The 13,968-nt window shown below is 36.7% G+C and overlaps 1 protein-coding gene across 1 annotated transcript; it reads left to right on the top strand.

Moving 5' to 3' along the window:
• The first annotated feature begins 4,743 nt into the window (after nucleotides 1-4,743).
• Nucleotides 4,744-7,264, top strand: LOC148562807 (uncharacterized). Its single transcript, XM_088491000.1, has 2 exons — nucleotides 4,744-5,475; nucleotides 6,998-7,264. Exons 1-2 carry the CDS (start codon nucleotides 4,744-4,746, stop codon nucleotides 7,262-7,264), a joined length of 999 nt encoding a protein of 332 aa, XP_088347126.1.
• The last annotated feature ends 6,704 nt before the right edge of the window (nucleotides 7,265-13,968 follow it).

Genomic DNA, 13,968 nt, shown 5'->3' with positions numbered 1-13,968 from the left:
GGATACTTGATGTTGGATACTTGATGTTGTCATGTTCAAAAAAGTTTTTAATAATATTTAGATAAGAAAAATAGTATTTTCATTTTAGTAACATGTTATGATTTTTAATTTTGTACGAATATTTGCCGTAAATTTAACTAATTTATCTATAACTATACTTTTAGACTTAAAATGAAATGTGTAACATAGAACACAACATCATATGGCAATTGTTTATCTAATGATGTTAGTAAAATATTATATTGTTGATAAACTTTTGTTAGGTTTTTTGGTATAAAGTTTAGTGCAAAATTAATATGCTACCAATACAGTTATATATATTCTTATCTTTTTAGGTCTCTTTTCTTATCGTTTAAGAATATTATAAATTTTAAACTATTTTATTTGTATTTTATTTTAAATAAATATAAAATAACAAATTCAATACACTTATTATATAATAACGATGATAGTATTATACTAAAGTTAAAAATTTTATGGTTATAAAATACTATTTTTAATTTATCATGTCAAATTAAAATATAAATTCATGTATCGCACGGATTTAACACTAGTTATTAGTAGCATGACCTTTTTTGAGATATTTTATAATTTTTTTGAATTTTTAAAATTTTTAAACTCTTAATTTATTTATTTTTTCTTCTGATAACAATTCTTGATATCATAACTAAGCTTATAACATACACGGCAAAAGGTTTAATTTTTAGTTTTTTTTTTTTTCAAATTTTTTTTAACATATTCTAAACTAGATTTCATAAAATATGATCTTTGACCATCAAATATTATTTCAATATTTTTAGAATTATTAACCATATTTTCTATCAAATTTCATAAATATATATTTTTTTAATTTCGTTTTCTTTAAGGATATCCTTCTTAGATTTATCAATTTAAAAATGTAGGACATTCACTTTCTTAAGATTTCATTTTCATTTCTTAATTTATCAATTTTTTTCGTTTAGAAAGACTATCTTAGACTTTTGAGATTTTAATTTTTAAATTTCATATATATATATATATATATATATATATATATATATATATTTTAGACATTTTGAATAGTTAACCACGAGTTACTAAAATAAGATTTTGAGATTAAAACATAAAATATCATATTCAAAAATAAGTACTATTAATACGAGTTAATGAGATCAAGTACTTGAATATAAAACTCGTTGGGAGGTTGCGACTAAAAAAGTTATCCGGCATTTGTAGGCAAAAGGTATTGCAGGCAAAATTGAAATTCATAGGGGTGGATTAAAACGTACTTGAGGAGCTCGGAGTCTCCTCTTTTTATATCTGTCCAATAGCTATGACCAGGCTATTAATTCCTATGATTCGAAAAAATAAGTCGGAATCTTCCTTTTTAATTGATCAAATCTTTTCTCACTATGATTAACACTGTGTTTGTTTCAAATGAATATGGGAAAAAGAAAATATAGGGAAAGAAAAAGGGTGAAAAATCAAATTTTCTATTGTTTGGTTTACCGAAAAAAATGAAGAGGAAAAGAAAAAAGTAGAGTGGGGTCTACAAAAAATTTTTCTCCTCAACTGTGGGATGAAAACCAATAAAGAAAGAGGAAATAATAATGTAATTACGGATTTACTCTCTTTTTAATAAAAAAATCAAAATTTTTCATTTCACTTCCTTTCAAATTTAAAAATCATCTCTTGTATTTTTTCTAGTTTTACAGTTCCATCAAACTTCATCTTTTTCTTATAATTAAAGAGATTAATGGTGTAACTTATGAATAATTTTCATTAGTCTTTTATAAAATTATTTATTTGTATATATTTAAAAAATAATGATAATTTTTTATTTACCATATTTAAAAGATAATAGAAGAGAATAATCTAAAAAAATATTGTTATTAACAAAAATAATATGTTAAAATCTTAAAATTTAATTTGAATGATTTTTTTTTATTAAAAAAATAACTTGAATATATTAATAAATTATAATTTACATATAATATAAATAAAGGTATTAATGTAATTTTATACTATTATAATTTTTTTTCTTCTCACTTTTCTTTCAATCCAAACAAAAGAAAATTTTCTCTCTATTTTCTTTCCATCCATTTTCTCTAAATCCAAACAACATACAAATAACTCTACTTTTCTTTCTATTTTCTTTCCTCTCATTTTCTTTTCTCTTATTTTCTTTCCTTTCATTTTCCTTTTTATATCCAAACAAAGCCTAAGGATTTCGGACCCTGATTGAGTCATCGAAAAAGTCTCTTGTCACATTATCTATATCGTAATTATTTAAAGATAATGTCTCTCAAGCAAGGATAATCTAGGCTGCCTATCCACATTTTGAGCTAACGGAACAACGCATTCAATTTCTCTTTATAGGAGTCAAATCCTCTTTTTATTTGGAGTCAGATTCTCTCATTGTTGGAATCATATGCTCGGATCCTGGCATTTAATGCTTCTTGCAACTTTTTAAAAAATGATTGATGGATACAAAAAATGCGGGGTGGTTTCGCAGTTTATAAGATTGGAGTGGAATTTTTCTTTTTTTTTTTTCTTCCGTTAGTCGTTCGAATTTTGATGCAATTTTACCCTTTTCTTTCATTAATATAATGGTAGTTACCAAATTATCCCTAATTTTTCGATTTTTGACTTGTGGTGAGGGGTTAATCTAAATTGTTTTTCCCCACTACTACATTAATTTTTGGGCGCGCCTAGAGAGTTTTGCTTTCCCCTTCCTAACCTCCTCTTCTTCTTTCTAAATACTCCTTTTTTCCTTCTTAGTTTTTTTATAGTTCATTTGGAAGTACCATTTTTCGGATGGTAAAAACTCAGGTGAAGTCGACTTCACGTGAAGTTGATATCTGAGAGCCGTTAGATAAAAATTTAGTCAAATCAGTCAAATTATTTAACGGCTCTCAAATATCAACTTCATGTGAAGTCGACTGTACTTGAGTTTCCACCTTTTCGGATTCTTGTGGAAGTATTTTTTAATTTTTTATGACATAGTCCTTTTTTAATTTGTTTCAAAAGTCTTGTTTAATGGTTGCTACTTCTAGTCGTGAAGTATCGGTTGCATTTTTTGGAATATTGTGTAGTAAAATTTGACTTAACAAACTTAATCAAGGGATTTTTTATTATAATAAATAAATTAAGTGTAAGATTTACCGAAATAAATATTTTTCAGAGAATTTACTGAATTAATTTTCGTTGACATATATCGTTTATAGTGTAAACGAGATGTTTTTTCACGTATCTTGTTTACACTATAAATGAAATACGTGAAAACGTCATCTCGTTTACACTGTAATATATATATATATATAAGACAAATATCCAGCTTCTATAAAAGGATGTGTAACCCTTGGTATTCCTCACATGCATATCATATCCTGTCTCTGTCTCCTTTTTCTCTTGAAAACATAGCTGAATGACCAGTAACAATTCATTCATACTCGTGCTTCTTTATCCGAATTGTAGTATGAGAAATGGTGATAATGGGGTGACATTCGAGTGTCAGAATCCGATATTGTTTTGCACTCATCGTGTGGAGAAGTTGTCGGATTTGAAGAGTTTGATATTGAGCAAGTTTGGTGGGACAGAAAGGAGGGAAATCGGAAGGTGGCGTATAGGTTGCTGGCACCCATGGGAAATGAAGTCTTCCGGTTTTGACTATTTCGACTTCATGGGGACGAGCATGTGCGACTGACGATGTTCAGTATTCATGGAAGGATCATGTGTGAACAGGTAATGGAGCTGTCCGCCGAGGTGGGTCATGGTGGTAGTGGGGGTTCCGCACAAGAAACCTATGTGCAGGACGACCTACCTATCGCACCACCTCCCATTCATGTCGCAATTACGGAGCATGAGGCAGAAGAGGGTGAGGAGGAGTCAGACGAGGATTACGTGGTGGACAGTGAAGATAGTGAGTCTGTCGATGGTGAGGATGATGATGAGTTTGTGCCGGAGACACCTACAGGGGCTATGCCGCGCCTTGTGCTGCCTCCACCTCACACGATTCTGGTGCTATCGGTTGTGCCTAGTCACTATCACAGTCTAGATCTGGACGCCATGCATGAGAGGATCCTGGTTTCTGACACCTGTGGAGTGGATTACAACCTAGACGGCGGTGTGGAGTTTCGGGTCGGACACAGGTTCAGAAGTCGAGAGGCGGTGCTTCAAGGTGTGAAGAACTACAGTATTCGCAGGAGTGCTGAGTACTGTGTGATCGAGTCCAACCGATTAAAGTACCATGTGCAGTGCCGTCAAGCTGACAGTGGGTGTCAATGGAGCCTCTGTGTGGCCCTTCGTCAGAATCTCGGATATTGGTAAGTTCAAGTTTAATTGTGAATTTGAGAAGTTTTGTATGATATGTTATTTTGGTTAGAGATATTATGTAAGAATAAATTTTTTGTTGTGATTAGGGAGGTTCGGAAGTTTGGTGGATCACACAGTTGTCTGGCACCCACCATGTCTCAAGACCATCGTCAGTTAGATAGCAGGCTCATCTGCAAAGTCATATTGCCATTGATTCAGTCCAACCCATCTGTGAGTATCCCAGTCTTGCAAGGTGCGGTCTAGGCAAGCTATCATTTCAAACCGTCATACAGAAAGGTATGCATGGCAAAGCAGAAGGCGATTACACGGATCTACGGTGATTGGGAAGAGTCGTACAACAAGGTGTCGAAACTTCTCCAAGCACTGTAGAGATGTTTCCCCGACACCATATGTGACATACGCGTCAAACTGTACTACGAAGGACACCTCATGGTGCGAGACTGCTGCATATTCGACAAAGTATTTTGGGCTTTCCCGTCATGTGTCGAGGCCTTCAAGCATTGCAAGCCATTTGTCTCTGTAGATGGCACGTATTTCTGTGGCAAGTATAGTAGAGTGTTGCTTATATCGGTGGCGGAAGACGGGAACATCAATATACTGCCAATTGCTTTCGCCATTGTTGAGTCTGAAAGCACCGAGTCATGGTCATTCTTTCTTACTAATTTGAGGCGCCACGTCACCCCACAAGACGGCTTACTGGTTATATCGGACAGATCTCAGGCCATCAAGGCCGCCCTAGCATCCGATGATAGTGGGTGGCATCCCCCTAAGGCGTTCCATGCTTACTATATCAGACACATGGCGGTGAATTTCATGAGCCGGTTCAAGTCAGCCGAGGGCAAGCGATACCTCATAAACGCTGCTTACAGTCTAAGTCAGGCTGGGTTTGAGTGGTACATGTATGTATTGAGGGGCGTCTCCCCGGCAATGGCAGACTGGGCTGGTCATTTTAGAAAGGAGATTTGGCTTCAGCATTGTGACAGTGGTCAGAGGTTTGGTCACATGACCACCAATTTATCCAAGTGCATCAATGCTGTGTTGAAGGGGACCCGCTACTTGTCCATTTCGGCCGTTATACGTATCACGTATGAAAGACTGCAGAAGTTGTTTGTTACGAAGGGTAGGGAAGCGCAGAGCCAGTTGGTGGCTGGTGCACGAATTGTAAATCACACTTTTCATAAGTCGTACCACTAACCAGCAAGTGCACTGGGTCGTCCAAGTAATACCTTACGTGAGTAAGGGTCGAATCCCACAGAGATTGTTGGCTTGAAGCAATCTATGGTTATCTTGTAATTCTTAGTCAGGATATCAATTATAATTATCAGTTTGGATTGCGAAAAATAAAAGAGTATGAATTAAATACTTGTTATGCAGTAATGGAGAATATGTTGGAGTTTTGGAGATGCTTTGTCTTCTGAATCTCTTCTGTCTCCATGTCTTCTTCTTCATGCACGCAAGGTTCCTCCTATGGTAAGCTGTGTGCTGGTGCATCACCGTTGTCAATGGCTACCATCCGTCCTCTCAGTGAAAATGGTCCAGGTTTGCTGTCACCGCACGGCTAATCATCTGTTGGTTCTCACTCATGCTGGAATAGGATCCATTGATCATTTTGCGTCTGTTACTACACCCAACCCTTGTGAGTTTGAAGCTCGTCACAGTCATTCAATCCCTGAATCCTACTCGAAATACCACAGACAAGGTTTAGACTTTCCGAATTATCAAGAATGCTGCCAATGGATTCTAGCTTATACCACGAAGATTCTGATTAAGAAATCCAAGAGATACTCATTCAATCGAAGGTAGAACGGAGGTGGTTGTCATTCACGCGTTCATAGGTTGAGAATGGTGATGAATGTCACGGATCATCACATCCATCATATTGAAGTGCAAATGAACATCTTAGATAGAAACAAGCGTGTTTGAATAGAAAACAGAAATAATTACATTAATTCATCGAGACACAGCAGAGCTCCTCACCCCCAACAATGGAGTTGAGAGACTCATGCCGTCAAAGAGTACAAAGTTCAGATCTAAAAATGTCATGAGGTACAAAATAAATCTCTAAAAGTTGTTTAAATACTAAACTAGTAACCTAGGTTTACAGAAAATGAGTAAACTACGATAGATAGTGCAGAATTCCACTTCTGGGGCCCACTTGGTGTGTGCTGGGGCTGAGACTTGAGCTTTACATGTGCCTAGGCTGTTTCTAGAGTTAAACGCCAGGTTGTAACCTGTTTCTGGCATTTAACGTCAGAATGCAACATGGAACTGGCATTGAACACCAGTTTACATCATCTATCCTTGAGCAAAGTATGGACTATTATATATTGCTGGAAAGCCCTGGATATCTACTTTCCAACGCAATTGAGAGTGCGCCATTTGGACTCCTGTAGCTCCAGAAAATACACTTTGAGTGCAGGGAGGTCAGAATCCAACAACATCTGCAGTCATTTTTCAGCCTCTGAATAAGATTTTTGCTCAGGTCCCTCAATTTCAGCCAGAAATTACCTGAAATCACAGAAAAATACACAAACTCATAGTAAAGTCTAGAAATGTGATTTTTATTTAAAAACTAATAAAAATATAATAAAATGTGACTAAAACATATTAAAAATACCTAAAAACAATGCCAAAAAGTGTATAAATTATCCGCTCATCAGTGGCTGGGAACTGCTTCTCACAGAGACTCTTAGTGGCCATTGAGAAGAATAGGGAATGCATTCCGAAGATCTGTGTGACACATTGCGATAGGCGGGCCTCCGTGTTTGTTGTGGAGGAGCTAGAGCCGTTCGAAAGCTGGGGTCATGGTTCCTTTTGGGTTCGGCTATCGAAAGACACATGTGATTGCGGGTTATTCCAGTCTCTCCACTATCCGTGCCGGCACGCACTTGCCGGGTGCGCCGCCGCTAGCATTGAGTGGGCCCCGTATGTGAATCCAGTCTACCGGTAGGAAGCTGTGTTAGAGGTGTACGAGATGGAGTTCCCACCCATTCCAGACGAGTCGCTATGGTCGGAGTGGCATGGGACGATGATACGTCCTAACCCAACCATGCGGCGAAAGGTGACCAGAAGACCAGTGTCCACCAGATTCCGGAACGACATGGATGATGTCGAGCGTCAAGAGAAGCGGTGTGCCTTGTGTAGGCAAGTCGGCCACACTAGACGAGGTTGCCCTAACCAACCCACCGGAGATGCCTAGGCCATTTTAGTTTGGATGTACTTTACTGCCTTTTGAGTTTCATTTTGAAAGTGTTGAACTCCATGTTTTAGTTCTTATTGTCATTGTTTAAAGTTTAGTTCTTTAATGTTAAATAATTTCTTTGTCATATCTCTGAATTATCCGTTACTATGAAAATAAAGATAACATGACATCAACCCAACCAAAATAAACATAACATAAATCCAACGAATACATAAACATAACTCATAATAACATATACATATACAATCCAACTAAAGTACAGAAAAAATACATAAAATGGCAACTAGTAAACATCATCTGTGGTGGGGATCCTGATAGTGGAGTCTGTGACCGGTGCCACATGGTGGAGGCTGAGCCTGGCGATGAGGTCAAGATGGCCTAGGGTCTCCGCGGGGCGACGCCGGGCCAACTGGCTGCTGGGGCTGTGGGGCATGGTATGGGTGGGCCCTCGCTGATGGTAGACCGGTGGCGTACTGATGTAGTTGTAGGTGTGGATGAGACGGTGGCCTTGATGGAGGGGTGATTCGCGGCTGGGAGGAGGTCAGATACTTACCGTAGTCATGGGAGGGCGGCGTCACATACTGGCTACCCGGCTGGATACCCGCCCCGAACGACGACGCAGAAGCCGGTGATATCTGAGGAATCTAGGAGGACGTCTGTGCGGGACCTGATGCATGCTGGTTATCCCCTATCCCAACCTTCCTATATGTGCGGAAATGCTCGGCTAAATGATCCATAGTCACCAGCGCGGCCGTGTGAAGCTGGAAGGCATCATCAAGGAGGATCTCATCAAGCATATCCTCCTCCTCCTGATGGCACCGGAAGGACCACCCTCATGCCAACCAGAAGGTGATATATCCCAGTCTCCCATAGGCTGCGCACCGCCGCTCCCAGATGCATGCCAAGCTCCATGTGACGGGGGAGGAGGTGGTGGTAGAGGTGAGGCCTCTCTGTCCTGTGGTATGTCTCCATGCTCCTCCTGGTGGGCGTACTCTACCTCATCAGAATCAACTCCGACCCCCACCCATCGTGGGCGGTCCCTCTCCCTCCTCACCGGCTCGCCAGGCTAACGCTCTCTGTGGCCCCTGTCCCTCCGAGAAGGTCTTCGAGTATCATCCCTACCCTCCCTTGCACATCGACGTCAATCCGGCACGCCCCGAGGAAGGGCGAGATCGTCCCTGGGCTGGCTGGCAGTGGGCTGTACGTTAGGGGGCAACTTCGCCGGCCTCGGGTCCTCCAATACCTCCTTCCCCGATAGATGCCTAACACGAGAAACCCACGCCATCAGTCATAGTACTCCAAGATCGGCCTCGTATCGAATGTGTGGTGCACAGTAATCCGGCGATCGGGCTCAAACTTTTGATGCCATCTATCATACCACTCCTTCAGCTTGAGCGGCCACCATACATCCTCACCTCGACCAGTAGTATTCAGGTACCTGTCAATAAACATGTTGTGTTAAATACTTCATTAAGTCATAATAAATGAAATATTTTAACGGATAAGTAAGTAGAAATACAACATCAATCTCACCTATCAAGATTTATCGGAGTGCTTGGTACCTACTGCTCTCCATTGAACTGCCGTTTCACCCAATCAACATGGTGAAATCGGACGATATTGAAGCACAATAGGGGGACGGCTAACAACCATGTCCCCCACTCCTCCTCCTCACGAAATCAGGGCGGACACAATGCCTGCAAGGCGGGGTCATCGTAGACTCTCCATGCAAACTGAAGAAAGAAAGTTTTCACCATAACACAAACACAATTCTTATACGAAATCTCTCGAATTATCCTTATAACAAGCATATTAAAGGATACGATATCTAACTAATTATAGAAAATAAAAACATACGCATAATAACTACTGACCTCGTCGAACCGTAGCCGGTCAAGGGAAACCCTCCAACGCAGGACCCTGGCCTCATGCTGATCCCTAATCTGCTGCGGAAATCCAACCAACCTAACACATCGAACGAGAGCAAAAAAGGATTCGTTAAGTAACATACCAAAAGATTTGACAAAATTATTTAACTCAAATACATAAAATGATATTTCTGACCTCGCAGTCAGTGGATACTGGTAGACGCCTCTATCTGGTGGACACCACTGGGAGAATCTCTGATAAATCCAGGACATCAACAATGGAGTGTAGTCAGCGATATCCGTGATGCCCTGCTGAGCCACCAAAGAAAGGGATTGATACGTCCAGGCCAGCACAGCGGAGCTCCAGGAAAACACTCTACACTCCGTAAAGTCCCTGAGCAACGGTAGCCAACGAAGGTGCACCAGATTGTTGGACTTGTCGGTCATCAGATACCCTCTGATCAGTAACATGATATAACACCTGGCGTACTGTCGGAGGGTCTCGGGATCGTCTGTCTGTGGCATCTGGCGGACACGATCCTGTAGCCACACAAGTTTCAGCGTGAACGACTCCTTCCTCTGTGCCTCCTGCTGTGCTGCCACAGGAGGTCGAGCACCGAGGAGCTGCTCCACCAATGCCCACGACTCCGTATGGTACCACCTACCAAAGTCACGGAGCCACCCCCAACGGGGTTACCGTGTGTGCGTAGGCCTAGGTGGTATGCCACATACTGTAGGGTGATAGTGACCTCACCTCATGGGAGATGATACGTGTGTGTCTCTAGACGCCATCGCTCCACCAGTGCCGAAATCAGAGAATTGTCAAAGATAAAATCCCTGAGGGGTACGGTGTCGCCGAATCCAGCCTCAACCAAATTTGGGACGATGGCATCCGGTGGAGGTAAAGTATGGTCACTCGCCAGAACAGTAGGAGGCAAGGCCTCTAAGTAACGACAAACGAAAATATAGTTAAATTATATAAAATTAATTATAACTTATAAATTATTTGTTAACATTTTATAAAATTAATTTTACTTCTCATAATATTTATCTCTCAAAAGTCTCAAGATTAATTATTTTTTTGTTATTTTTATTACAAATTAAATAATATAATGCAAAAAAATAAAGTCTTAAATTTCTAATAAAATAAAAATATCAAAATTTATTAATGTAACCAGTGTTAACTATAACAGCATTAAATTTATAAATACTAACAAAATAGCACAGGAATAACGGGGTTCCAAACTAATCATACCTCAGTTCATACGAACCTAGCACAAGCAGATAGAGTTCTAAATTAAGCCTACAGACCTAACTAATAACTCATATACCAAAGTTTCAGATCTTCATGACTACCCTAATAATGCCAACATCATTAAATTTAACAACGATAACGAAACTAACCTCAAAGTCGGCCGCCCTGGTGTAATGTGTCATCTCATTCAGCTTGTTTATGTCCCCGTCATTCCCCACTTGGCGTGCCATCACCGCTTGAGTCAAAGGTATAGTCAGAAAGGGTTAAAAGAGGAGAGAAAGATGTTGACAAAGTGAAACTGAGGCCTGGAAATCGGCTGTAAACGACTTCTATATATAGGCGGATACGGGCCATATCTCGTTTACCCTGTAAACGAAATATGCGTATTGTCATCTCATTTACACTGTAAACGAGATATGAAAAGGGAATTTAAATCGGTAATTTTTCAAAAAATATTTATTTTATTTATTAAAATAAAAAATCCTTTATTCAAGTAGTAAATTTAATTGTAGTTATGAATTCATCAAATTTTAATTTTTTTTTAATTTGTAGGTTTAGATATGAAAAATATTGGTGAACATAATGTTATGAGTTTTACTAATTTATAGATATGAAGTTATTGTTTCTTTTAATGGTTCATGATTAGATAAGTTTTAAAAACTATTTATTGATTTTTGATTTTTAATTTAGTTTTATGATTAATATCTTTGATAAGTATCTGCAGATTCAATTTGTAGATTCAAATATAATAAATAAAAAATAAAAAAATTATATATATGAGAAACTTTTTGGGGCAGTCATTTTTAATATTTTTAGTTATTATTTGACTAGCACAAACACTAAATTATTTTTAACAAAAAAATTTTATTAATTCATGTGTGTAGACTCTGAAAAATGTGAGTACAAATTGTATTGATTCATATTTGTAAATTTTGGTAAAATATAGATACAAACTATAATATGTTTTTCAGTCCCCCTATACATACAAGCCTTTTTGTCAAACAAGTCCAACCAAATTAACCCTAACCCAACAAAACCCACTTACATAAAGTGCGCGTGAAATCACGTCGTTCTTTTTCGTGTTTTTTCTTCTTCTTCTTTGCATTCCTCCTCCAATGTTTGTACCCCGCGTTCCTCATCTTCCTCCTTCTTCTTCTCCTTTTTCATTGCATTTCTCCTCTTTTTTTCGCGTTTCTTCTTCTTCTTTGCATGTTTCATCCTTATCATCGCTCTTTTTATTACTGTTGTTGTTGCTTCATTTTTTTCTTCTTCTTTCTATTGATTTTGCAACATTATGTATTTTTTCTTCTTTGTTTGATTTTTCCTCTGAAGAATAATTATGAGAAAATGAAACAAGAAGATGACGAAGAAAAAGCAGCAGAAGATGAGGAGGAGGAAAAGGAAGAGTTTTGAATTATGTAGAACTTATCAGAATAAAAATACACCAAAATTTTTTAACAATAACACATAAGTTTCTTAGTTTTTATACAAAAATTTTGCTACAAATACACAAAAATATTTTCTTTATTGCTGCATTTTTTTCTTCTTCTTTTTTTTTTCTTATTTTTTCTTTCTTTTAGTTGAATAAATGTAGGTTTATCATCTTTCTAAAAATTTTGCAGTATTATGTATTTTTTTTTTTTTGTTTGATTTTTTATTTTTTATTCTTATTAAGAAGTAAAATAATAAGAAGAAGATGAACAAAAAAAGAAGAAGATGATAATGATGAAAAAAGAGGAGGAAGAGGAGTTTTGTAACCATTGCACATAAACTTTTCAATTTTGACATTGAAATTTTTTAATTGTGACACAAGGTTTTAAGAGGGTTATCATTAAGTAATTTTAGTGCATTGAGGGTTATCATTAAGTAATTTTGGTGCATTCTATATTTAATTTTGGTGCAATATGGACCTAAATAAGGTGCACTTTTGGTCTGAATTTATTTTTGTAATGCACCTCAATTAATTCTAAAATTAGAATAAAAATACACCAAAATTTTTTAACAATAACATAAACATTTTTTACTTTTTACATCAAAATTTTGTTATAAATGCACAAAAATATATTTTTTTTAATGCTGCATTTTTTCGTCTTTTTTTTTCCTTATTTCTTTCTTTTTTTAGTTGAACGAATGTAGGTTCATCACCTTCTAAGTAATTTTGTAGCATTATGTATTTTTTCTTCTTTATTTGATTTTTTTTGTTCTTATTCTTATTAAAAGAGTAAATCAAGAAGAAACTTGAGAAGGTAAAATAAAAAGAAAAAGATGAATAAGAAAAAAAGAAGAAGAAGAAGAAGAAGAAGAAGATGATGATGATGATGATGATGATGATGATGATGAAAAAGAAGAAGAAGCAGCAAAAGATGAGGAGGAGGAGAAAGAGAAAGAGTTTTGAATTATGCAAAATTTATCAGAATATAAATACACCAAAATTTCTTAATAATAATACATAAATGTCCTAGTTTTTACATCGAAATTTTGCGTTTACAGTTGCACATAATTGCACAAAATCCAAGTGAACGAGACCAAACACACCTAAATTAACTCAGAAATGCATCAAAGGTACTTAATGATTGTGATACACAAATTCAGTTCGAAAACAATACAAAAAAATAACTGAATTATCAACAAAAACACATCCAAATTAATTTTGGATCAAATAACGTCATCAATATGGTAAAATTTTACGATAACGATAACATTAATGATGACAACGATAACTATAACGATGATGATCATGATGATGGAGGAGAAGGAGGAGAAAAAATTCCAATGAAAAAAAGAGGCGGAGGAGGAGGAGGAGGAGGAGGAGGAGGAGGAGGTTGTAAACCCCGCGTAATTAGTGAATAATTAGCGAATAAATAAATTATTAATAAAAAATTAAAAAATAGAATTTTATAGTTTAATGAGTTAGAATTAAGAGTAAAGTATCGTCTTTGTCCCCAACGTTTGGAGTAAGTCCCAAAGTTGTCCCTAACGTTTCAACCGTCCTATTTAAGTCCCTAACGTTTCAAAACTGACTCAATGTTGTCCTGCTGTTAGGGATCCGTTAATAGAATTGACGGCAGGACAAAATTGAGACGATTTTGAAATGTTAGGGACTTAAATAGGATGAAAATGTTGGGGACAAAAATGATACATAGAAATAAATTTTAATTTTATCCTTCAATAATATCATTTTTTTACTATACATAGTATTCAATTATTTTTTAATCACATCTAAGTAAATTACACTTAATCATATTACTTTCATTTTAAATAAATTAATTTTTTTTATAATTTTACTCTTAAAAATTTTTAGTTATCATGAAATGTTTGTAAAATGACTA

This window comes from Arachis ipaensis, chromosome B6 (assembly GCF_059453495.1).
Source record: "Arachis ipaensis isolate K30076 ecotype BB chromosome B6, ASM5945349v1, whole genome shotgun sequence".
Lineage (NCBI taxonomy): Eukaryota > Viridiplantae > Streptophyta > Magnoliopsida > Fabales > Fabaceae > Arachis > Arachis ipaensis.
The sequence above is the reverse complement of the archived record's forward strand: the minus strand, read 5'-3'. Positions and strand labels throughout refer to the sequence as shown.

Coding starts and splice junctions, on each gene's coding strand:
- LOC148562807 (XM_088491000.1), top strand. CDS start 4,744: ATGGTGCGAGACTGCTGCATATTCGACAAAGTATTTTGGGCTTTCCCG. Junction 5,476..6,997: donor TGGTGGCTGGTGCACGAATT/GTAAATCACACT, acceptor TGCTTCTCACAG/AGACTCTTAGTGGCCATTGA.